Here is a 23,377-nt window from a genome sequence, read left to right on the forward strand (position 1 = left end):
TACTTGGGATGAAACTGGAAAAAACATCTGGAAAATGAATGTCTTGAACATATTCCTTAGGCTATGTTAACTTGTTCGAGACATGTTACTAGCAATTTACATTTCAAAACAATTTGATGGGAATTAAGTGTTTATACATTTCACTGAAATTCCCAATGTATGAACTTTTTACTCAAAATGGAGGTGTCATTTACTAAATTTGTGATCCCTTATGCTACATAGTGTGCTTGTGAGTGGATGCAGTTGATATTAATCCATGACACTTTACACTGGGAATACCCTGGAACACTTTCCAGGTAGGATCTGCTTATACAGATTTATGAGATGCTAGCTGGGTACTAGTTATAAATTTAGTGTTCACATTTGTATCACATTAACCTTCTATGATAGTGTAATCTCTCAATAAGTCAAAGCATTTCTACATTTCTAACTTGTTTAATAAGGAATAAATTCGAAGAAGAGTATTTAGATGACTCTTGAGTATAAATATAGTCCTCTGGGGCAAAGATTCTTAATTTCTTTTCCTGTTCCAACTTACCTGTGGAGTATAAGATGCTCCTAGTACTAATTGTAAGGTACTCTTGTGGTTAATTCAGCAAATCACCCATGCCTACCTCGCTCCAGTATCTGTACACATGGGACATTAAAGAGTTTCCATACTGGGAAGATCGTGGTGGCTGTGAGGTAAATGAACAGCAGGCAAGATTAGAGGTGGGGGACTGTAGTAGGCAGGAGATGATGAGACCCCAGCTGGGGCAGGTGGAGAAGGGAAGGAGAGTGGGGAGACACTGAGGAGAAAAGAGAAATGTAGAATGATTTCCAGGCTCTACTTTAATGCAAGTACACATAACAGAGCAGAATGTAGGCATGAGAGAGCATAATGTTTGGGTTTGCACATGTTAGTGTAAAGTGTCTTTGGGACATCCAGGGGGGAAAGGACTGGTAATCAGTAGATTACAAGGGTCTGGGGCTCTGAGTGGTGATACAGGTTGGGGGTATTAGGAATTATCAGTATAAACTGTTGAAATTTCCCAAGAGACTATATATGAAAATATCTGTGGAAACTGTAACTATTTAAGAGGAGGCAGAAAACAACTGGGAAAGGAGTGCTGGAGAGAGTTTGAAGATGTTCCTGGGTAGAGAGCTGCAGGGAAATGAAGAAAGAACAGACCTTTAATAGATTCCACAGTGCTGAGGGTGGTTTTGCTAGCACCATCAGGACAGAAAATAAATTGAAGTAAGCTGAGGATTCAATAAGAGATGGGAAGTGACAGCAATAAGAGTACTCTTTCTAGAAGCTTAGTCGTGAACAGCAGCATTAATAATTTAGGACATAGCATTACAAGTAGTTAGTCAGTATGTTGGTTTCTCCTAACATGTAAACTGCTTGAATATAAGCAGAAATGAGCAAACTGGGGACTCGTTAAAGAGACGGGAAGAGAAGAACTAATTGATGGATAAAGATCCCGGAGGAGGTGGGGAGGCCGTGTTTCAGAACACAGATGGACTTTCTGACCTCCAACAAAAGAGGAACACCCTATTCCACACTTCTGGGCAGGAAGGATGAGTGGATGGAAATACAGATAAACTAGGTGAACAGAATGACAGAGTAGAGACAGAGCTTATACCTAATTGTTTCTGTTTTCTCTATAATCATAGGACTCTGTTCCAAGCTTATGGACAGTGGGGAGGGGTGGATAACTTTGGGAATAACACTGGGAATGACTTTAAAGCTTATGGAGAGGGTTGAACACTGGGAATAACTTCCCACTCTCTTCTGCCATTAATGCTGCATAAAATTGGATAGGGTATGTGTATTTATATAAATACCCACATGTGAGCACATGGGTCTATAAATTGCCTGGTAATTCCTGTTCACTTAAGCAATTGCTGCATTTACTGCAAACAGATTGTATACATAATATTGTCTTGGGGGTAACTGATCTTTGTAATAAAGACTATAAATTACTGAAGAATTTATTGATGTAACATATTGTTTTAACTAAATTTTACTATATTCAAATTATTTACAAACAGTAAACTACTTCTGATCTATCCAGACTTACCAGACAAGTATACACACACGTACATACAGAGGAGAGAGAAGGTAGAGGAGAGAACTTAGAACTGATCAGAATGTTTACTTAACCAGAAAATTCCATTTCTTAACCATATCAGAATATTTAGAGTTTATTAGAGTATAAGAGTTTATTCAGTGTAGTGAGGTATCATCATCTTGCTTAAGTTACATGTTCAGAAGCTGTTTCTTTAATGTTTTTTTACCTAAGCTGTGTATTGTGGCCACCCCGGTGTTGAAGGGACTTCCTGAGACTGGTTGGGCTCATGGTCAGGGCAGTCCTGGGCAAGGTGCTGAATCCATCTGCAGGATTCTGATGCCAGCTTGCACTAACCAGAACGAAGACAAATTCAGTTTTTGTCTCCTTATGTTATAACCGGTTTGGTTTTTTTACTTGATTTTAATTTTTATATTTTCATATATTCAGACTAATGCTGTCTGTATTTCCTTTTCACAACAGGAAGCAGCCCTTGAAGCTCAGCTTGTTCCTGTCTTGTACTCTCTCTGGCCTTGGCTTTTGATGGATGATTCACTGATGCAAATTGCCCTGCAGCTACTTTGTGTCTATACTGCAAATTTTCCAAATGGTAAATAGATCCCAATACTGCCTTTCAGGAATACACTAAAATACTAACTTTATATAATAATATTGTTAAAGTGGACTGGAAAAACAAATACCTATTTTGAAGTGTTTCTTCTACTTACAGAGCGTGTGTTGTTTAGAGGGAAGTTTTCTCATAGGTCCTGTAAGGTACTTCAGTATGTGTCTGTTGAGATAGGAAGAGTCATTAGACAGCTCATGGAATAGAGAGGGAGAAACCTGCTTGGTTGTGTGGCAGTGGGAAATTGAATTTAATAGGAAATTGAGAGAGTGAAAATTATGATGTAAGACCTTAAAAACCAAGTAAAGGTTAAAACTTTTACAGACTCTAGAGTGGGAGCTGGCGTGGTGGAAACTGGAAAGTTTGGAAAGGTGGGAAGCAGGAAACAATTGACCTTGTGACAACTGATGTCGTTGGGACACCTCTTTTCATTCCTTTAACAGGTGTTTTATTGAGAAGCTGCTAAGGGCCATGCATTGTTAGAGCCCAGCAGCCAAGAGTGAGCAAAGGTGAGGGTGGAGGTGATTTGAGAAGAGAGGAGGAGGTGTGAAGTAGCTGTTTGAGCCGAGGGAAAGCAAACCCACTGTGGAGGTAAAGTAGGATTGCTGGCGGTATTCATTTCCCCTTGAAAACTCGGGGTCATACATGTAGGGTCTGGTCAGCAAGTGCACATGCTTTCTTCTAGCCACCATCCAGCTGCTGAGCAGCTGGGTTCTCCAGATGTCGAAAGATATGCAGAGAAAGGAGTGGAACTCAAAACAGTTCGGAGTCCATCTCGTCACTACCACGTGCTTAGGGTAGCTTATTCTTTGATGGTCAGACATGGGCCTCCACCCCAGCTCTGGGCTGTCCATTTGTGGAGCTCACTCAGCTTGTCTTTCACCAGCAGGAACCGATGACATAAACAGACTTTCAGGTTCTTAATGCCTGAACTTTCACTGTGGTGTATGGAGTGCACCATGGCACAGAATTTCCTTGTCTTCATTCTGTCACTGACTTTCTCCTTCTTACTTCTGCTTGGAGAGTCTCCTGCGGCTGCGTCCTCCAGCTCACCACCCCTAACAGCACGGCCAGTGCAGTAGACCGTCCGCCCGGTGCATCTGCGCCTTGTCCTTCTTCACCCTCCTTCACGCCTTAGTTGAGGGTTTAGGGAAGTAAGCAGGGAAAAAAAAAATCAGTTGCTAAACACTGAGCAAAAGAAACATATTTTAAGTCTTTTGAAACTATAATCTATGTTACTTTTATACTTAAAATTGATGTAAATATGAGATTGTGGTTAGGTTACTAAATTGAGGAAGAAACCTTTTGTTTTCCTATCTGGTTTGTTTTCAAGGATCATTTAATGGATTTAATAGAAACCTTGCTATTTGGATACGGCTATACGGTGTGAATACAGGAAAGATCACTATGTTATTTGTGTTTACTTGCCTTTTATGACTTTATTTTGCAGAATGTATTTGATTCTGATCTAGTTCTACATAAGCTGGCCTCCTTGCATGGACTTTCACAAGTTAATTTACTTCAGATTTATGTGACACTACAGTAAAATGAATTTCTAATTCTTTTATGATGGTTTTACTCCCATGATAAATCCATATGGTTGTTTAATTTCCTGAGAAAACACTGGACTCTGGAAAACCAGTTGACCACTGCTGGTTCTGGCTGCTTATGAGCTGTGTCCCTCTGAGCAGGTCACAGGCTTCTCTGAGGCTGTGCCCTTACTTAGCACACATGGCTGCTACCATTTATCTGCCCATGCCCCAGGATTACTGTGTCCCCCCTTTTTTTTCCTTCCCGTAAAATGAAGACATTAGACCAAGTTATATCCAGTTTCTAAAATTCTGTTCTTCTACACGGTCTTTATTTAGATGTCTTTTTAAGGAACTGTTTAAAAACTTCTTATGCATATTTTATTCTTTAAAAAGAAAATAAACTTAGTATTTTAATATGCCCCATTGAGATCATTAGACCCTCAGTGAGGATGGCAAATCCATTAGGCTGAATGTAGACATCAGCAGTAGCCTTCAGTGCCAATTTGCAGTTCATAGGTTAGTGGGTAAGTCATTGATGGACAGATACGCTTCACTACTTAGAGTTTTTAACTAGTGAAACTAAGAAGACATTGTGATAGGCTGGTTTTTTTTCAGGTTGCAGTTCTCTTTGTTGGTCAAGTTGTGGACAGTATCCGGTTCAAGCTGCATATAGAGGGGCCCCTGCCACATCTCTGATGGGGTGTATCCTGAAGTTGGCTTCCCAGATGCCTCTTGAGAACACTGCCGTTCAGCAGATGGTTTTTATGTTTCTTTCAAATCTGGCCTTATCTCATGACTGTAAAGGAATAATTCAGAAAGTAAGTACTTAATCTCTCCTTCGTATCTTTTTTTTTATGTTATGTTAATCCCCATACATTACATCATTAGTTTTAGATGTAGTGTTCCATGTGTTTGTGTATAACACCCAGTGCTCCATGCAGAATGTGCCCTCCTCAATACCCATCACCAGGCTAACCCATCCCCCCACCCCCCTCCCCTCTAGAACCCTCAGTTTGTTTTTCAGAGTCCATCATCTCTCATGGTTCGTCTCCCCCTCCGATTTCCACCCCCCTTCATTCTTCCCCTCTTGCTATCTTCTTCTTCTTCTTTTTTTTTCCTTCGTATCTTTTTTTTAAAAAGACTTATTTATTTATTTTAGAGAGAGAGTGCACGTGACAGTGAGGGGAGGAGCAGAAAGAGAGGGAGAGAATCTCAAGCAGACTCCCCACAGAGCTTGGAGCCTGATGACGTGGGGCTCGATCTCACGACCCTGAGATCACAATCTGAGCTAAAATCAAGAGTCAGACTCTTAACTGGCTGAGCCACCCCTTCATATCTTGAAAAAGATAGTAAAATAATCCTTCTAATTGAGAAAATGTATGAAAAATCCAGAACTCAATTTCTAGGATTAAATTATTATGACTTCAAGACATTGTATTTTAAAAAATTGTAAAAGGATTCAGAAGGTTTACTTTGTTTAAAGCCAGTAGATAGATGACACATGAAAAGTGACAAGCTAGAGTATGATCATTCCATTTCCTTTTCGTTTATCTTCTTAGCTTCTGGATTATATTTTATCTTTCTCAAAAATGAGGGGTTTAGAAAGACAGCTGTCTTACATTTATTTGAGATCATAAAAGTAATGTATTGGTCTTTATGTAGACCAAATTGAGTAGTAACAATTTCCGTTCAGTTTACATTGTCAAAACCGTGTGTGAAATCACAACCACTTCTCCCCACTTAGACTTAACTTCTCTATGACATAATAGGTGATGTTATCAGTCCTCTGGGACTCCATTGCCAAAACTTGACTTCTTCTCACTGCTTTTAACCTAGGGTACTTCACAAGGGATTGAATGAGTTAAATAAATTCTAATACACATGTTCAGTGAGATTCTATTTAGATATGTATGAACAGAATCCCTAATTTGGAAGATCCTTTAAGATGTGAATATGATCACATTATCTATTATTTACTAGTACATAGTAGTTTGTTTCTGTTTCTTTTACATGGAAGCCAAGGCAAAGTATGAAAGTTGACAGCATTCCTAAGAATTTAGTCTCCTTTTCCTTTACTGTGTCAGCTCCCCACCCCCCATCCACCCCAAAAAGCCCCACTCTGACTGCAGTCTCCAAATAAATAGCAGTTATGACTAAGGAATGATCTTTTCAGCGGTGTGTTGGAGCTAACTCAGGCTGGCTCATGAGTGTCGTTGCTGATTTTCAGGAACTTTGTGACCCAACTGACATCACATTGCTATCTTGAAATCAGTCATGGCGGGAGTACTCACCCTGTGTAAGTTGGCAGAAGGTGAAAATCAGGGGCCCACCACTCCCACCAGAAGCAGCTGTTTATTTGCTGGCACAGGCTGGATATATATGTGAAGTCGTGCCCAGCTGGCTGTGTGTGGGGGAGCGCAGACAGGGGTAGGGCTTCCTGCCCCCTCCCTGTAGAGCACATGGGTAAAGTAGAATAGGAACTCCCAAATGACTGCTACTCTCGGGTCTGACATGTGACTTTGAGCTGGAGACCTTCTCTCCTTAAGCTTCATTTGTAAACTTCTTGGGTTAAACAACATGATCTTGAAGGTGTCTTCCACTCTCAGGCTATGTTACTGTACGCAAGCATATTTTGATATATGCTCCATTGGACTCTGTTTCAGGTGCGGTCAGTCGATTGTTTTTCCTCTGCTCTCATTAGGCAACCCCTGAGCCTTCCCCTGCTCTTCGTTATATTGAGTCCTGGGCGCCATAGTTATACCTCTCATTGCTCATCTGTAGGCGTCAGAAAATGTAGCCAGCACTGTCGTACAGCTGAGATTCTCGAGTGTCTGGTTTCTCTCCACCATGTCTAGGACAGAAATTGTCTGAAAGCATCTGTAGCTCTAGCAAAAAGAAGGAGTGCCCCTAGCATATTTGTAATTTAAGGCACTGCCGTATATTTTATCACTAGTGTCAACTCCAAATCTCCAATATCATGGCAGAGTCTAGCTGAACGGAAAAGGCAAGGGATGAATCTAAAAAGCATTAATTTGGACTGAGCGATGAGAAGTAGCTGTGAGTGACGGCAAGTACAGTGCAAAGTGGGCATGTCGTTTTACAGTTTACTTGTTGCTTGGGTTATGTTGCTAATATTTCTGTAGCTCATTTCATTTTTGTTTTTTTATTTTTTTAAGTTTTTATTTAAATTCCAGTTAATTAACATATACAAGGTAATACTAGTTTCAGGTGTACAGTACAGGGATTTACCACGTCCGTATCATTTCATTTTTAGACTCAGAGTCCTATATAAAAGTGTTCAATTTACCTTATAGATTCAAGCCAACATCCTGACTTAGGTGCAGGAGAACCCAAGAGCTAGGCCAGAATAGATTATTAAGCAGGAGAGAGATGAGAGATATTCTGGACATTTATGAAAGTTCAGTGATCATATTTCTGTACCCTGATCAAAATATCTGTCTGATATTTTTGGTATTCATTTCTAAGTTTTCTAGAATGGCATGTAGCCATGAGAAATTATCTGTGAAGATAAGCGGTTAGGGTAAAGTGAATATAAAATGTACACATAGATTTTTTTTTTAGTTTTAAGAATGCTTAGATTCAGATCTCTTCAGTACTACTAGAGTTCTTAACTGGTATCCAAGACTGATTTGGGTTTTGTTTCTTTTGCCTCCCCATAGGATAGCTTTTAATGAGTAGCAAAATTGCCAGAAGGCACACAGAAAGAGAAAACTCAGGAGGCCTGAAATAATCCCCAAATTGAATTATCCATCCTAAATAATTAAGAGTTGACTATATGTATTTACTTTATCCATTATCAAGAAAGAATTAGTAAGAACTAAAATTTGAGCACTATTTTGTTCCCCTTAACTTGTTCACTTATACCTGGAAACAATATAGGTGGAATATTTGGAAGGTAGGTGTTAGGAGGAAGGAGGAATTAAAGTTGTGGAAAAGAAGAGCAGAATTCTAGCTAATTGGTCTCCAAGGGACAAGGAAAATAATGAAAAGACTCAGGAAGAAAATAATATTCTCTCTATTTACCCACAGAGTAACTTCTTACAGAACTTTTTATCTCTAACGTTGCCAAAAGGAGGAAGTAAGCATCTCAGTAATCTGACCATTCTTTGGTTGAAGTTACTCCTGAATATATCATTTGGAGAAGACGGGCAACAAATGATCCTGAGGCTAGATGGCTGTTTAGACTTACTTACAGAAATGAGCAAATACAAGCATAAGAGCAGCCCTTATATACCACTTCTTATCTTTCACAACATCTGCTTCAGTCCTGCCAATAAGCCCAAGATCCTGGCTAATGGTGAGTATTCACATTATACACCACACACATACTCAGGCATCTGTTTATACATGTGGTCATTCCTCGAGTATTGCATTCAGATTACAACACAAAATTGTTTTATAAATAATTTGCCAGATATTTATTAGGCATCACTGTGTTCAAGGCACTGTAGGAGGGTAGAGGATCAGCAGGTGTGATCCTGTCCTCAGAGGTGAACCAGACGTGGCGCCAGCCCTCCAGGCTGCCAGGAATCTTCTTGGGGTTAACAGGTCTTGCCACTGGTGGTTACACTGGATCCAGGAGGTAGCAGGGAGGAGGAGCATGGAGTGGGCGCTCCCCAGCCTCTCCTGACTGCTCCCATCTCTCTTCCCCTCACTCCTCTAGGTCTCTGAGCAGATTCTGTCTCAGTGAAGCCTTTCCAGGCCCACCTGTCAACATGATAGTCCCTACATTCTTCTTCCTGCTTCCTCTCCTTCCCGCTCACTCAGTATCTCCTCTGCCTGTTTTATTTTTCTCCATAGCATTATCAACATTTGAGATACTATGTTTTCAGCGTGTATCTGTTTATTCCTAGTCTGCCCACACTAGAACATTAGCTCTTATGAGGTCAAGAGGCTTTTGTCTCTTTTCTTCATGTTTATCTGTAGCATCTGGAATTGTGCCTGTCACTAGTGAGCACTTCAGTGAGTATTCAGCTCTCTGATTGAGAGAGATCCTGAGCAGGCAGGAGAATTCAGAACCCAAGACCAAATGGTGAAATTAGCCTTACAGAGACCTCATTCTCTGAGATGAAGGACAGATGGAGGTGAGGATTCAGAAAAAAATTTGAAGCAGAAGGAGGGAAATGGAAAACTCTGTTTCTGCAACCATGTGCTGTTTCTGTGAGGAGAGTGTGAATAGGGAGGGGGCTTTATAAGGTTACATTGCATTGTTTTGGGGGAAAAAAAAGAGGTGGGCTTCTAGACCTCCACACACCTGGTGTTGGATGCCAACCCTTATGTGCTCACTCGAGCATCACCTGGGGCAGCTTCCCTGGGTCCAGTTTCTACATCTGTAAAATAATCCTTCCTTTCTGAGTTTTGGTAGAAATCAGTTTATAAACACACATGAAGTGTCTAGTACCATTTATGGTACATGGTAGATGCTCCAGATAGATTAATTCTGTTTTCTGTTCATGTTTTTTACCTAATCTTTCTTAGCGGTGTTTTTCTATGACACATGGAGTTTTCTAAGTGAGTGGCAATGATTCTGCATGCGTCCTGCTGTGTATGCAGTGGTGATTCTCTCTGGTAGTTATGGAATTGTTGGAAATAACAGGGAGAGATTGTAGAAGCTCGGTCAGCTTTTAACTTTGCGAAGTGAACTGTGGATCTGAGCTCCGCTTTTCTGTAGCTCCTCCACTGACACTGCAGGCTGCCGTGGGGCGCCGCGCGGTGCCGTGGGCCGCCGTGGGGCACTGTGGGCTGCCTTGGGGGTGCCGTGAGGCGCCGTGGGGCACCGTGGGCCGCCGTGGGGCTCCGTGCGGTGCCGTGGGGGCGCCGTGCGGTGCCGTAGCTGCCGTGAGGCGCCGCGGGGCGCGCCCCGTCCTCGCTTGGGTAGAGTGAGGCTAATGACAGGCCCACCCTGTGGGGCAGCGGGATAGCACATGTGAGGTATGTGTCCCCAGGCCTGTCACCTGTTAGTTACTCCTTGTTCTCAGAAGAAGTTTTTCTTTGGGACTACTCAGTGCAGTTTTATTACTGAGAGTTGGAAAAAGGATGGGCCTTCGGGAATTCAAGGAGAAGTCTACATTTTCCCTCTGGATTTATTTTTAGCATATCTTTGCAATAGCCATGCTGTCTCTTCCTCCGTAGCTTAAAGCAGTTGGACAAATTTCTGGTCAGAAGGAGCTTCCTTAGCCCCAGAGATGTGAGATCAGGGGCCTCCAAGGCAGGGACAGGAGGCAGCTCCTGTGCAATTTCTTGCGGACCTTTGAAGGCATGTCAGGGGCACCGCCTCCCATTTCCACTTGGGGATCCACAGGGAGGGCTTATTCCTTGTTTCTGGTAATTTCAGGCAAGGACTCCTCTGAAAACAATAAAATTATGCTAGATAAAATATATCAAAATTAACCTAAAAAAAAAAAAAATCAACTGAAAAGATAGTGGGAAACTCCCAGGCCAATTTTGATTGGAAGTTTGTGGCTAGAGAGACACAAAAATATATATATGAACTATGTATATTTTTTGTTTCAAGGACATTTGCCAACATTGTATGCTCGACTTTTGTTCAGTCATGCCAAGGAGTCAGGGAACAACAGTCAAGAGTGTCCAGGATGGGGAGTTTATGGGCCATCTTGTTTGTATTAACGTGGAACTCCAAAGAGCTAACCTCTTAGGAGAAGGATGAATCAGAATTAAATTGGTCCCCCAACCCTTATCTAAGTGATTATAAAGAAAAGAAAAATAAGTGTGAGAATGGGCCCACAGACTGCTCCTCACAGCTCTGTACCCGAGAGGCGTGTAGCCTGAGTGGCCTGTGACCTTGGTTTGAGCCGAACCTCGATGGACAGTGCCTCTGGGTGCTTAGCAGAGGCATCGTGCCACTCCGATGGATGGAGGACAAGTACATACTGGGCCTCAGAGAACCTCCACAGGTTTTCGGAAGTATTAACCAGGGTATGGTTAAATGTGACCAAGCCCAGCAGGAACCCTGGCAACATGAGTCAGAACCAGCAGGGGAAATACACCAACTCATCTGCTTAGGCTTCCGGTGTTGGAATTATAAAACACAGATTTAAAGATAAATTTATTTATGCCATATTTAGATAAGTAAGTGATAAGCCTGGAATGTTTGCAGAAGATAGGAAAGTGAAAAATTAAAAGATCTGAAATAATAACAAATTCTATAAATATATATGTAACCCAACGTGGGAGCATGACATGGGAGACTTTTGCTGAAAAAACTCTTGTATCTGTAGCCAGTCTTTGGTTGCAGTTTCATCATGATTTGACAAATGAAATTGTATCCCAATCAGCTCTTTTCCCAATCAATATATTGTCATTAAATCTAATTTGTAATACAATGTTAAAACTATTTCTCACCTTTATGCAAAATATAGTCATAAAACAAACCTCTTTCAGCTTTACCATTAATTCAACTCTGGTTTGTTGGATTTGTTGATATTCATGGTGTAAATACTCAATATAGCTGATTTCAAGCTAGCACATATGACATCCCTAAATTTGTAATTAACTCAATTACATTAGAAGAAAGGTAGTAAGTATTTAAAACTCATCATTTCCTACTTACTAGCTACATTTTACTGTTATCTATTCTTTTGAAGTTATTTATAGGTGTATGTGGGTGCTCACTTCATACCTGTTAAACTTTAAAAATTTTTTAAATTTAAATTCAATTAATTAACATATAATGTATTATTTATTTCAGGGGTACAGGTCTGTGAGTCATCAGTCTTATATAATATCCAGTGCTCATTACAACACATACCCTCCCCAGTGTCCATCACTCAGTTACCTCATCCCCCCCACCCCTCTCCCCTCTAGCAACCCCCAGTTTATTTCCTGTGATTAAGAATCTCTTAAAGGTTTGTCTCCCTCTCTGGTTTTGTCTTGTTTCATTTTTTTCCTCTCTTCCCTTATGATCCTCTGTCTTGTTTCTCAAATTCCTCATATCAGTGAGATCATATGATACTTGTCTTTCTCTGATTGACTTATTTCATTTAGCATAATACCCTCTAGTTCCATCCACGTCGTTGCAAATGGCAAGATTTCGTTTTTGGTTTTTTTGATGGCTGCATAATATTCCATTACACACACACGCGCGCGCACACACACACAAACACACACCTTCTTTATCCTTTCATCTGTTGATGGACAGCCTATTAGTAAAACTTAAAAATGTTTAATGTGCCGGGGCACCTGGGTGGCTCAGATGGTTAAGCGTCTGCCTTCGGCTCGGGTCATGATCCCAGCGTCCTGGGATCGAGTCCCGCATCGGGCTCCCTGCTCCTTGGGAGCCTGCTTCGCCCTCTGCCTCTCTCTCTCTCTCTCTCTCTCTCATGAATAAATAAAATCTTTAAAAAAAAAAAAAAATGTTTAATGTGCCTTTTTTGCTATACATGCTATATTTCACAGTTTTTTTTTTTTTAAATTGATCCAGTTGCATCATCATTAGGGACCACATTAATTGATCTATATATGTATTTTATTAAAAACGCTTAAGAAGGGCACCTGGGTGGGTCAGCGGTTAAGCATCTGCCTTTGGCCCAGGTCATGATCCCAGGGTCGTGGGATCGAGCCCCACATCAGACTCCCCGCTCAGTGGGGAGTCTGCTTCTCCCTCTGCCCCTTGCCCTGCTTGTGCTCTCTCTCACTCTTACTCTCACTCTCTCTCTCAAATAAATAAAATCTTTAAAAAAAATGCTTAAGAGATAGTATCTAGTCGAGGGAGTTATTATAAACTTACTTAGCTTATGGGTTGTATGTTCTGAGTGTTTAGTACTCTATATAAAAATATCACTTGATGATACTCAGAGAAACAAGTGGGAGCCACCCTTTCATTTCGTGATGTGTTCCAAGAGTACCAGCTGCCACCTACAACCTCACATAACGAATTTCATCAGGTAACTATTTATATAGGCTCATTGTGGGAAAGTTAGGGGACAGGAAAAGCAAGGGAAAACTAGGGAAGGCAGAGGAGGTGGTAAGGAGTAGGGGCTAGTTGTCAGGAAGGTTCAGCACCCACGTGTTCCTTCCACACTGTCCCTCCACTGTACAGAAGTTACTTTATGGAGCAGCTTTCTTTCTTTCTTTTTTTTTTTTCCTGTAAAAAATTTAAAATTCCTTAAAATTTCTTTAAAAACTACATAGAATTACTGAAACAGCATTTTTGTTGCTTTAATTATGGAATCTTTTGCCCAGCTGGTATTTATTGAGCCCCTAAAATAAACTGGCACTGTGGTTGGAATATTCATCAGTGAGCAGACACGCACTTTGCCCTCAACCAGGTTACAGTGTAATTAGATGCATCCAGTGGAGTGGGGAGTGGTTAGACATACAGAGAGAGTTCCCATTACCAACCCTTAAGAATGCTACATGTTTTTAAACACACATTTTAGAGGAGAAATAATTTGATACAATTTAATGATATATAAAAATAAGTAATAAGATAGGTTCATATATTGGTCTGAAACACCCTGACAGTTTACTTGGGACTGGACTTCTTTGCATCTTTACTTAAAATGAGTAGACTGCTGCAGATAATTTGTAAGTCTTGATTTCATACTCTGGCTAGCTTTGCAAAAAGGGGACATATCTTCATGTATTGATGTGCCTTTAAATCACTTTTTCCTCTGACATACACATACACAAAAACATTTCTCCAAAATGTTTAGTCCTATTTTAAAAGGGTTACCTAATTTCATATTTCTTGATTATTGTTTTATATAGTAACCCATGCTATTGATGTTCTTATAATAGTCTTTATAATTTATCATAAGAGCAAAACTGTTTTCCTGCACACCAAAGAACAGCTCATTTATACAACTCTTTGTGTAATTACTTCTGCACTATTGTTGTTTAAATGAATGTGCTGTTGTTGAATTAGGGCCAAAAAAATTAGGCTGCCACAGCTTCCCTGACTATTCTATGCCTGTCGTGAAAATAGTTTGTTTTGAGGTTATCCTCCCATGCATGGTATACAATATTGTTTTTGCTCTAGTCTGGTGATACCAACTTTGTATGTATTCTGGTGGGGAAAAAGGGAGTATCTGACTAGTCCAGGATCAGGATATATTGTAATGTCTGGGACTGAACTTTTTTTTCTAATGTGTTTATTATTAGAAAAAGTCATTGGTGTGCTAGCTGCCTGTCTGGAAAGCGAGAGTCAAAATGCTCAGAGGATTGGAGCAGCTGCGCTTTGGGCTCTGATTCACAATTATCAAAAGGTCAGTTTTTAAAGTCCTTGTTATAGCCGGGGGCAAACACCAAGGCTCCGAGGCTGCAGCCAGGGATGCCGGAGGACTATCAGCAAGAGAGAAAAAATGAACTCAAAGACATTGTTGCCTTGTGCATTTTTACAGTTAATGAGCCATCACTTGAAATCTTTTTCATTTAATCAACAGGATGTCTCATTTCAGAAGGGTGTCTCTTTTGGGTGAATTTTCCCTGTCAATATAAATTGATTTGGCATATCGGTTTAATGTTAGTATAGATCGTTTCTGCTAAAAGATGTATTAAGGAAAAATGCATCCTGAAACAAAACCAGATAATGAAGTTTTATCCAGCTGTGTGATTCCTCTTTGTCTAGCATGTGCCGTTACTGAGTTTCGAGAAAACCTGGTTCTTGTGAGGCTGCAGCCCAGGGCCAGCCCCGAGGGAGCCATCAGCAGGTGCCGACTTGCACTTGCTCTCTCTGGCCTTTGGGCTTCTCCTTCATTGCAGACATCTCATTCCTGAGAGAAGTGCCCTTGTATATCTAGCAATTAAAGAGCGGCAAGTGCCAGCCGGTGTTAGGATGCACGCCATCCCCGAATGGTGTTCTTGGCCGTTCGTCCCTTGTGTGCTGCTCGTCCCCCCCGGGCGGCAGCCGTGTGCACGAGGCCAGAGGCAGCGCAGTCGCTTCACCGTGTACCCCTAGGGCTTAGCACAGGAGCTGACACTTTGCAGTTACTTATTAGTGAATATTCGTTGACCAACCGGTACTGTTTGTTATACTTTGTCGGAAATCTGGGGTTTGAGGGAATGTGAAATATGGAAACCAGGACTGAGTCTTCCTTTAAGACTTGATATTAGGGGAGAAGGGGCCAAGGGAAGGGCAGGGAAAGAAGCACACGGAGCTGCAGAGAAAGAAGCGAGTTAGGGAGGGAGGGATGTGGGCGATGGCACAGTGGGATATGCCCATTCCTAATTCCCTGGATCCATCGTTATACTTGGTAATATTCTGCTTAGGGCTGTGGTCAGCAGGGGCCGCATAAATATTGTAGTACCTGATCCATAGCCTATGGGAATAAATCTAATTAATGGATTGCTCTGTGTTATCTGCAGGCAAAAACAACTTTGAAAAATCCATCAATAAAAAGAAGAGTGGATGAAGCATATTCCTTAGCAAAGAAAAGTAAGTTTTATTATGGAAGAGATTACACTTAAACTTGGAAGCTATTAAGTGAATTCTCTGATTAATGAATTGTTTGGATAGTTCACAACAAGAAGACAGTTTTCTACATTGATGTTTGAGAAGCTTTTTTATTGAAACATTATAAAAATGTGCTGATATCTGGTCCATGCTTTTCATTATGTCACCTTTTTAAATAATAAATTGTTTTGGTAGATGAAGGTTTGAGATATAGTTTCTTAAAACATGTCTTTGATCTTTCTCCAGTTCATTTTCTTTTTCATGCACTAAACTTCCTTTGCCAGTGGCTACCACCGTGCTGTAATGTGTTCTGAGGTGATAAGAACTGGGCCCAATTAGAATTGACCTTGAACAGAAAACTTTGATCTAACATCAGGGAGTTGAATTACAGTCTTCCGTGAATAGATCGAGTTGCCCTTCTATCCTCTCAGCCCTGTGATGTGATCATGATAGGAGGCAGGGTCTTTTTTTCACAGTTCATTTTTCATTTTAAGTGACCGGTTTTCAGTGAGCATTATTCTTTGAGCACTTTTTATGCTAAGGAGCTCTACTGTGTCTTTCTTGTACTGTACTAAATCTGTTGGTTATTAATTTGTGCTTTTATAGTCTGATTTTTTATAAGTAGTTTGTGGATTTTTTTGGTTTGTTTCTCACTGTGACCATGAGTTCCTAGAGGTAGTTATGTTAGAATTTGTGCATTCGGAGGAATGATATAGTAGCATAGAAAGCAAGGCATTCATTTGGGGTTATAGGTAATGGCAGCCATTATGGAGGCGTATTGATTTTTGTTTATACTTTTTGGCTAAACTATAAATAAAAAATAAATATGAATTCTGTCTGTTCTTAAGTACAGTACTAAATTTAATAAACTTACTCTTCCATACTCTTATTTTTCTCTCTCAGCTTTCTCAAACTCAGAAGAAACTCCTCTAAATGCCTATTACTTAAAATGTCTTGAAAACCTTGTTCAGCTTCTAAACTCTTCCTGAGCCATGTGAGATTCTCCTCCCTGAAACTGATGGCCGCCAGACAGGTGAGCCAACCTTGAAGCAAGCTCTGTGTGGCAGCTGTTACCTGGAGACATGCTAAGTCTCTGCAAGGTGTGTGCCCTTCCTGCCTGATAGAAATAAAACTGGGACATCTCAGCTCTGTCCCTCCGTACCAGCTCTCTCTGAGTAAGAGCAGCTGACAAGAAGATGATGGACAAAAGGCATAGAAAGTTTTGGGAACATAAACATTTTTACCTTTTTCTATGCAATTTGCTTTGTAAAAATCATATTTAACAGTTATTTAATAAAATATTTTCAGAAACTGAAAATCGACTAATAATTGCTACTTGCAGACTTTTATCAGTCTCATAAGTATAAATTTTAGTAATTGGAAGAAGACAGGGTTTTCTGATTCCTTTTTTTTTCCTTGATTTTTTACATGGAATTTGGCTCTTGTCAGTACAAATCCTTATTTCTCAAACCTTTATATTGCCCCGAGCATACATGTTGGTGAGGAGATATTTTGTATATAAATGTCTATAATTTTGTCAGTGCTTCTTTATGCAATTTTTAATGATATTAACTGATTTCCATATGATTTGTAAACCTGTTATGTTTTATTATTTTCGCCTTTCAACTTCTAAAATACTGTGTAATAAAGAAGGAAGAAATGAGTTTACGATCAGGTAGGCCTGGGTTCAAATTCTAGCTCAGCCCAAAACATCACGAAGAATAAGACTTAAAAAAAATCTAGAAGGAGAAGTTCTGTCAAGTATTCATGATGTAATAACACTTAATGACATTAGTTTTGAACTGAGAACTTATAGCAATATCATTCAAGTACTGATCAAGTACAGCAGTTATCCTAGCACTTTTGAAAGAAAGAAAATTGTGTCTAAAAAAAACACATCACTATACACACTCATTATTTACACATACACAGCTGTACACACTCATTTAGGGAAAAATTTTCTACATGAATTATAGTTAACAAAAAAATAACATTTTTAAAATGCTTTAGCAAATGCTATCATCACTAAAACAAGCTGGGTGATTTTATTTAAGCTAGAAGCATGAGGACAGAATAAATGTTAAATATTGAAATAGAAGCAGATAAATTTGTGGTGTCTGAAAATTATTGATTAGAGATCTTAACAATAGATCGAGGAAGTTCAGAAGTTCCTGGGCCACCTAAGCTAATTCAAATAAATAGACATGTTGATACTCTGAAAAATTCACCAATTCTGAGAGCAGGAATCAGGAATTATTTCTACCTTTTCTCCTGGTTTCTTATATTCTGTGCCATTTTCTTGGTATTACCTTATAAGTTCTCACTGATGAATAATGGCATGGATTTCTTTGTAACTTCCATTTAAATAGCTCTTTCTATGTCACAGGCACTATTCTCAGAATGTTTATTATTTAGTCTGTGGCTGCCTGTCTGTCTGTGCTGTGCTGCCTCTTTTTTTTTTTTTTTTCTCATTGGAATTCCTGTCTTGTATTTGCATCTTATAGATAACTACCATTTTTTTCTACAAAATGAGATCTCTCCAGGGAAGTGATCCTTTCCTTTATGGTTCATTGATTAATTGGCATATCAGGGTATCCTTTGCCTCCTATCTTTGAAATCAGGAGGAGTTGTAACTGATTATTTTCCCTAGCAGTTCCAGGTAGTACTATGGGGGGTTTGTAGCACAGTAGCTTGAACCACTCGGGGATGTGACCTGCTGACGCCCAGGAGAGGACGGCCACCCTTGGAAGCAGAGCTAACGGCTTCAGGGGAAGTTGCATTATCTCCTGTTGGTGTCCAGGGACTCGAGCCTCAGAGACATATAGTGTTCCTGGTCCTGGATGGCAGCCCTTCCCATCTGCGTCTCTTCAGATTCTGTCCAGCCAACTGGGGGGACACTGGTAAGCAGACGATTCCTGAGGTCACCAGCGCACAATTTCAGCAGCTGCTGTGATGCTAACTTGGGGACCCATCAGCATCAGAGTCCCCTAGGATATTTGTTGAAATGCAGATTCCTGGACCCACTGAAATGGAGTCTTAGGCCTGTGTTTGGGAGAATTGTCAGTGAGCTCCCCAGGTGACTTTTACTTTCTCCACAATTTGAGAACCAATAATTACTCCCCCTGATTTTACAGAAGACTGTGTAAACATGAAAATGATTTAACATTACTCAACTACTTACTGATGACATCTGACTTGAATCTGGGTGTCTTGAGTGCTAGTCAAGTGCTTTTTCTATCGCACATCCCTAGTGTAAGCAGAGATTCAGAAAATAGGTGTAGGGGACCAGTTCATGCCTCATGGTCTCCAAACTTCTGATCCCCTGGCCTTTTTGGTTGGTTGGGTTGGTATTGCCTGTGTGCCATAAATGCACACACAGCTGGCTCCTTTTTTTTTTTTTTAAAGATTTTATTTATTTATTTGACAGAGAGAGACACAGCGAAAGAGGGAACGCAAGCGGGGGAAGCGGGAGAGGGAGAAGCAGGCTTCCCGCGGAGCAGGGAGCCCGATGTGGGGCTCGATCCCAGGACCCTGGGATCATGACCTGAGCCGAAGGCAGATGCTTAACAGCTGAGCCACCCAGGAGCCCCAAAGCCTGTACCTTTTTAACCAGAATGTGCAGACATTGATACGGGGGCTTCTGAATTTAAGAGCTTGAGCAGTTTGCAGGAGGAGGCAGCCTTTGGTTTCGAAAACAGGAAACAAATAGAATACTTAGGAGACCTAGCTGGAGACTTTTCATTCTCTTCCTAAAAATCACTTTCAAAAATGAATAACTGGATGTATTTTTCTTTGGTGTTCTGTAAGGAATGAAGTAAAAAAATAGAATTTGCCTGTTTAACTGCAGGTCATCAATTTTCTTTTGTAGTATTAAATATACTCATCATCTGTAGTACTCTTACATGAGTCTTTGTGGCTGCACCTTGTCTACCCCCATTTCCTGAGATCTGCTTCTTGACTCATGATGTTCCACAAATTTGGCAGTTTGATGGATAGGAGTAATGATTGATTAGCATCGCTGTTTTTGCCATAGCCAGTTGTGCATGTGGTTCTCTCAGGGAAGGAGAGAGCATGACGGAGTGGTTAAGGCTATTGGGCTCTGGAGCCATATGGACCTGCTGTCAACCTGGCTTCATCCCTGCACGGCAGTGGCAGCCCAGGGACGGCCTTAAGGCCACGTCTTCTGCTGTAACTGGGGATGAAGATACCTGCCTTGTAAAGCTGGGGAGAGGTTGGAGTGCCCTAGTACTTAGTTGATTATCCCTTGGATTAATTATTCTTATATAGTTCTCAAAAATTTATATCTCCCTCATTAAAACATTAAATCCTTTGTGTCCTTGCGACCTTTCTATTTCTTTGGGGAGGGGGAAAGGCTGGGAAGTGAGTTACATTGTCAAAACTGAGGTTTCCACATTCCAAAAGGATTGTCAGTTTCTAGTGGGGATGTGTTCATAGTCCTGAGGTCGCTGAGCTCATGGACGCTCACCAAGTCATCATGGAGAACCTAAGTCTTACAAAGCACTGTGTGGAGGTGTTAAATGCAGCTGAGTGGATGTGGTACATTTTATTCTGCTTGTCAGGTTTTCTGGATTGACTGTGAGTTGGTGAAATACCACTCTTCCCCAATTTGACTTGAAAAGTACAAGAGATACAAACTTAGCATCTGAAAGAAAACCTTAGCATAAAGAATCCATCAGTTTCCGGATAGCCATTTTCTTCTGTCTGCCTGTTGTTGACTTGTGATCCAAACAGTCAAGGGGTTTGGATGATTAAATGCTATTGTTTCTGTGAATGGACAACTTAGAATTTATTCTTCCTAAGTTAAAAATTACTCTTCATGGGAAATTCCTTTTAAAATTCAAATAGTAAGTCAGCTGGGACTGAATGATAGTAAGCTGGGCCTCAAGGCTCAGGGTGTACAAAAGACTATGCCAAAACCCTGGGATTCTGAGATTTGGCAGCAAGACATGACGAGCTCAATGTGATCCTGTTTTAAACCTTCCCCAAAACGTTCATCTTTGAGTTTCATTTGCTCCTTCTGCATTTGAGAAATCTTCAGAAAAAAAATATGCTCTTTTAAAATAATGTTTCACAAAAGATCCATAAGGTAACATTCAATAAATTTCTCTTTAACTAATTTGGCATGAAAGCCAAGAGAAAAATATGTGTTCTAAAGTAGACTCCAAGGAACACTTTCTTTCATGCATTTCTCCTTTTTCAATAACGTCTTTCCCTACAGTTTTACCTCTACCCATGGCTATGCCTTTGGAGTGTCTGTGTCCCATTTGGTTCATCTGGGCAGCAATACTCAGCATTCTGGTAGCAAGCAGATTGCTTGCAGTCCTGGACAAATTCTGAAAACATGATTTCCTCAGATATCTATTAGAACATTCCTCCCTTGCCTTGCCATGGAAAGAGATTATAAAAAGATAGATTATAAAATAGAGAACTACTTTTAATCATTTTCTGATAAAACTCATAAAGATTGGATTGCAAAGAATTGGTTTATGGATATGATACCTGATTTACAGTTTATATCTGTTAGGGAAAGCCATGATTGCATAGAGTAGAAAATATAAAGTAATAATAGCTTCAGGGGGCACCTGGGTGGCACAGTCAGTTAAGCGTCTGACTCTTGCTTTCAGCTCATGTAGTGATCTCAGGGTCATGAGATTGAGCCCCACGTTGGCTCTGCGCTCAGCGGAGTCTGCTTGATTCTCGCTCTCCCTCTCTCTCTGCCCCTCTTCCCCTACACATGTGCGTGCATGCTCTCTCTCTCTCTCTAAAATAATTAAAAAAAAAAAAATAATGGCTTTAACAAGAGAGGATTTTCTTTTTCTTTTTTTGTTATGTTGGTTTTTTTCCCACATGTAGGAAGCCCCCAGGTGGCCATTCCTTCGTTGACCGTGTCCTCAGGGACTCAAGTGCCCATCCTTTTGCTTTCCTTTCTTTGACAGCACCCTTCCTTCAGCGAGTTACCTCATGAATGTCAGAAAGGAAAAGGATGGAAAAAAGATGTCCCCAGTTGTCTGTTGCCCTTTTTAAGGAGCCTTCCTATAAAACCACTCCAGCAACTTGCCTTCACATCTTCTTGGACAGAACACAGTCACATTCATGGTCACTCCTGGCTGTAAGAGTGGTGAAGGAATTTAGTCCTTCAGGTGCGCTCACTGCCGTATCTAGTGACTCAGGTCTGTGCTGGTCAGGAAGGGGGATGAGGGGCTTGGTTGGGCAACCACCAGTCTCTGCCCCACAGGCCAATGTTCCAGTTAATTTAAGAGAAAAATGGGATATAATTAGGGGTAAAAGTATTAGCCTCCCAAATAAAGAATTAGAGATTGGATGCTGATTGAATTTATTCGATCTGCATTTAGACTTTGTGATTAATTCTAGTTGCATTTAGAACCAGAAATATTAATGTCAGAGAACAAAATAAGATGACGTTCCAGTGTGAAGCCAGATGTGCTGTGTGGAGTTTATCCCCATGACATGGAAGCCTTAGCTATCCAGTGTTAGCTTCTAGAAGTGAGCAAGAACGAAGACATTAAGCAATCTAAACCCCAGGCTCTTCCTGTTTTTTTCTTTTTACCATTTTATCCAGGAATTCCTCTTACTATTGCTAATTACTACTATTGACTTTTTTTTCCTATTACCTCACTGCACCAGATTCAATAGCCCTTTGTAAGGGACTACTTGTTACCAGTTTTCTGCAGAACATTCAACTTAGTTCTTACGGAAATAGATACTTTTCACCTCACTTCTGTCATTACTCTTTAATCAACTTCTGTAATGTCAGTAATGAGTCTAAGTGGTTCAGACCGTTTAGGAACAGGTATAGCCAGATCTCGGTCAGCATGAAACTTGCCTGGCGAGGTCCACTGGCCCCCGTGTGTCCGGGCTCCACTGTCAGCTGCTGTGTGTATCAGGAGGATGGAGAGAATTTTTAAATCTTAGAAAATCTGTTCCGTGGGGGCCAATTAAGACAGGTTCTGTTACACTATAAGCTTGTAAGATTTCTTGAAACTTAGAACTCCCTCTTATTTTTTAACTGGCTAATTCTTGCCTGGCTCCCTATGTTCAGAGAAAGATTGCCAGAGGTTAGAGGGCATTGGTACTTTCTCGGTATTATTCCGTTTACCCTTTACCCCCTCACCTTCTCTAGCTTGCTTACCCCTGCCCTTTCTCTCCTATCTCCATTACTTAATTCTTTCCTCCTTAATGACTTTCCTCCATCAGGTGTCTCCACCCTCCCTCGTGTTTCCATTTCTGCTTTTTTAAAAGGTCGAGATCAAATGTCACCTCTCCTGTGAAGCTGCGTCAGATTCCCTATCTGGGAGGAAATTCTTTAGTCTTTGAGTTTCCACACCAATTTTAGTTTAGGTTTTTTTTTTTTTTTTTTTAAGCTTTGATATCACTGAGTTTTTTCTCCTTGTATTATGCTGATTTGCATACAGTCGTTCCCACCATCTGCTTAGCTATGGGTTCAAGATTGAGCTTTAATTTTTTTGCCTGTCACAATGCTTTGCATGAAGGCGATGAACAATTTATATTTATTTGAATGAATGAATATGGAAAATACTTTATTAGTAAAAACTTCAGAATTTCACAGTGTAAATTAGGGTGAAAATTCTATTGACTGTCAAAATATGCACAACCATTAAGTGTTTCCTTTATGAGAATAGATTTTTTTTTTTAAGATTTTTTTATTTATTTGACAGAGAGAGACACAGCG

General features: G+C 40.5%; 1 protein-coding gene across 4 annotated transcripts in view; it reads left to right on the top strand.

Annotated features, from left to right (window-relative positions):
* Nucleotides 1–19,067, top strand: part of RTTN (rotatin) — a 155,201-nt gene extending 136,134 nt beyond the window's left edge. For 2 of the 4 annotated variants that reach the window (XM_045886566.3, XM_045886567.3), the window contains 6 exons: nucleotides 2,538–2,664; nucleotides 4,827–5,029; nucleotides 8,262–8,529; nucleotides 14,355–14,458; nucleotides 15,558–15,627; nucleotides 16,549–19,063. In XM_045886566.3, coding sequence (XP_045742522.1) covers nucleotides 2,538–2,664; nucleotides 4,827–5,029; nucleotides 8,262–8,529; nucleotides 14,355–14,458; nucleotides 15,558–15,627; nucleotides 16,549–16,634 — 858 coding nt within the window. In that variant the 3' untranslated portion in view covers nucleotides 16,635–19,063. Of the gene's footprint in view, nucleotides 1–2,537; nucleotides 2,665–4,826; nucleotides 5,030–8,261; nucleotides 8,530–14,354; nucleotides 14,459–15,557; nucleotides 15,628–16,548 lie in introns of all 4 variants that reach the window. The other 2 variants (XM_064577749.1, XM_064577750.1) reach the window with 1 other exon arrangement.
* The last annotated feature ends 4,310 nt before the right edge of the window (nucleotides 19,068–23,377 follow it).

The sequence above is a fragment of the Mirounga angustirostris genome, unplaced genomic scaffold (assembly GCF_029215605.1).
Source record: "Mirounga angustirostris isolate CCGP_5_RB_7025 unplaced genomic scaffold, mMirAng1.0.hap1 SCAF_14, whole genome shotgun sequence".
NCBI classification, from domain to species: Eukaryota; Metazoa; Chordata; class Mammalia; order Carnivora; family Phocidae; genus Mirounga; species Mirounga angustirostris.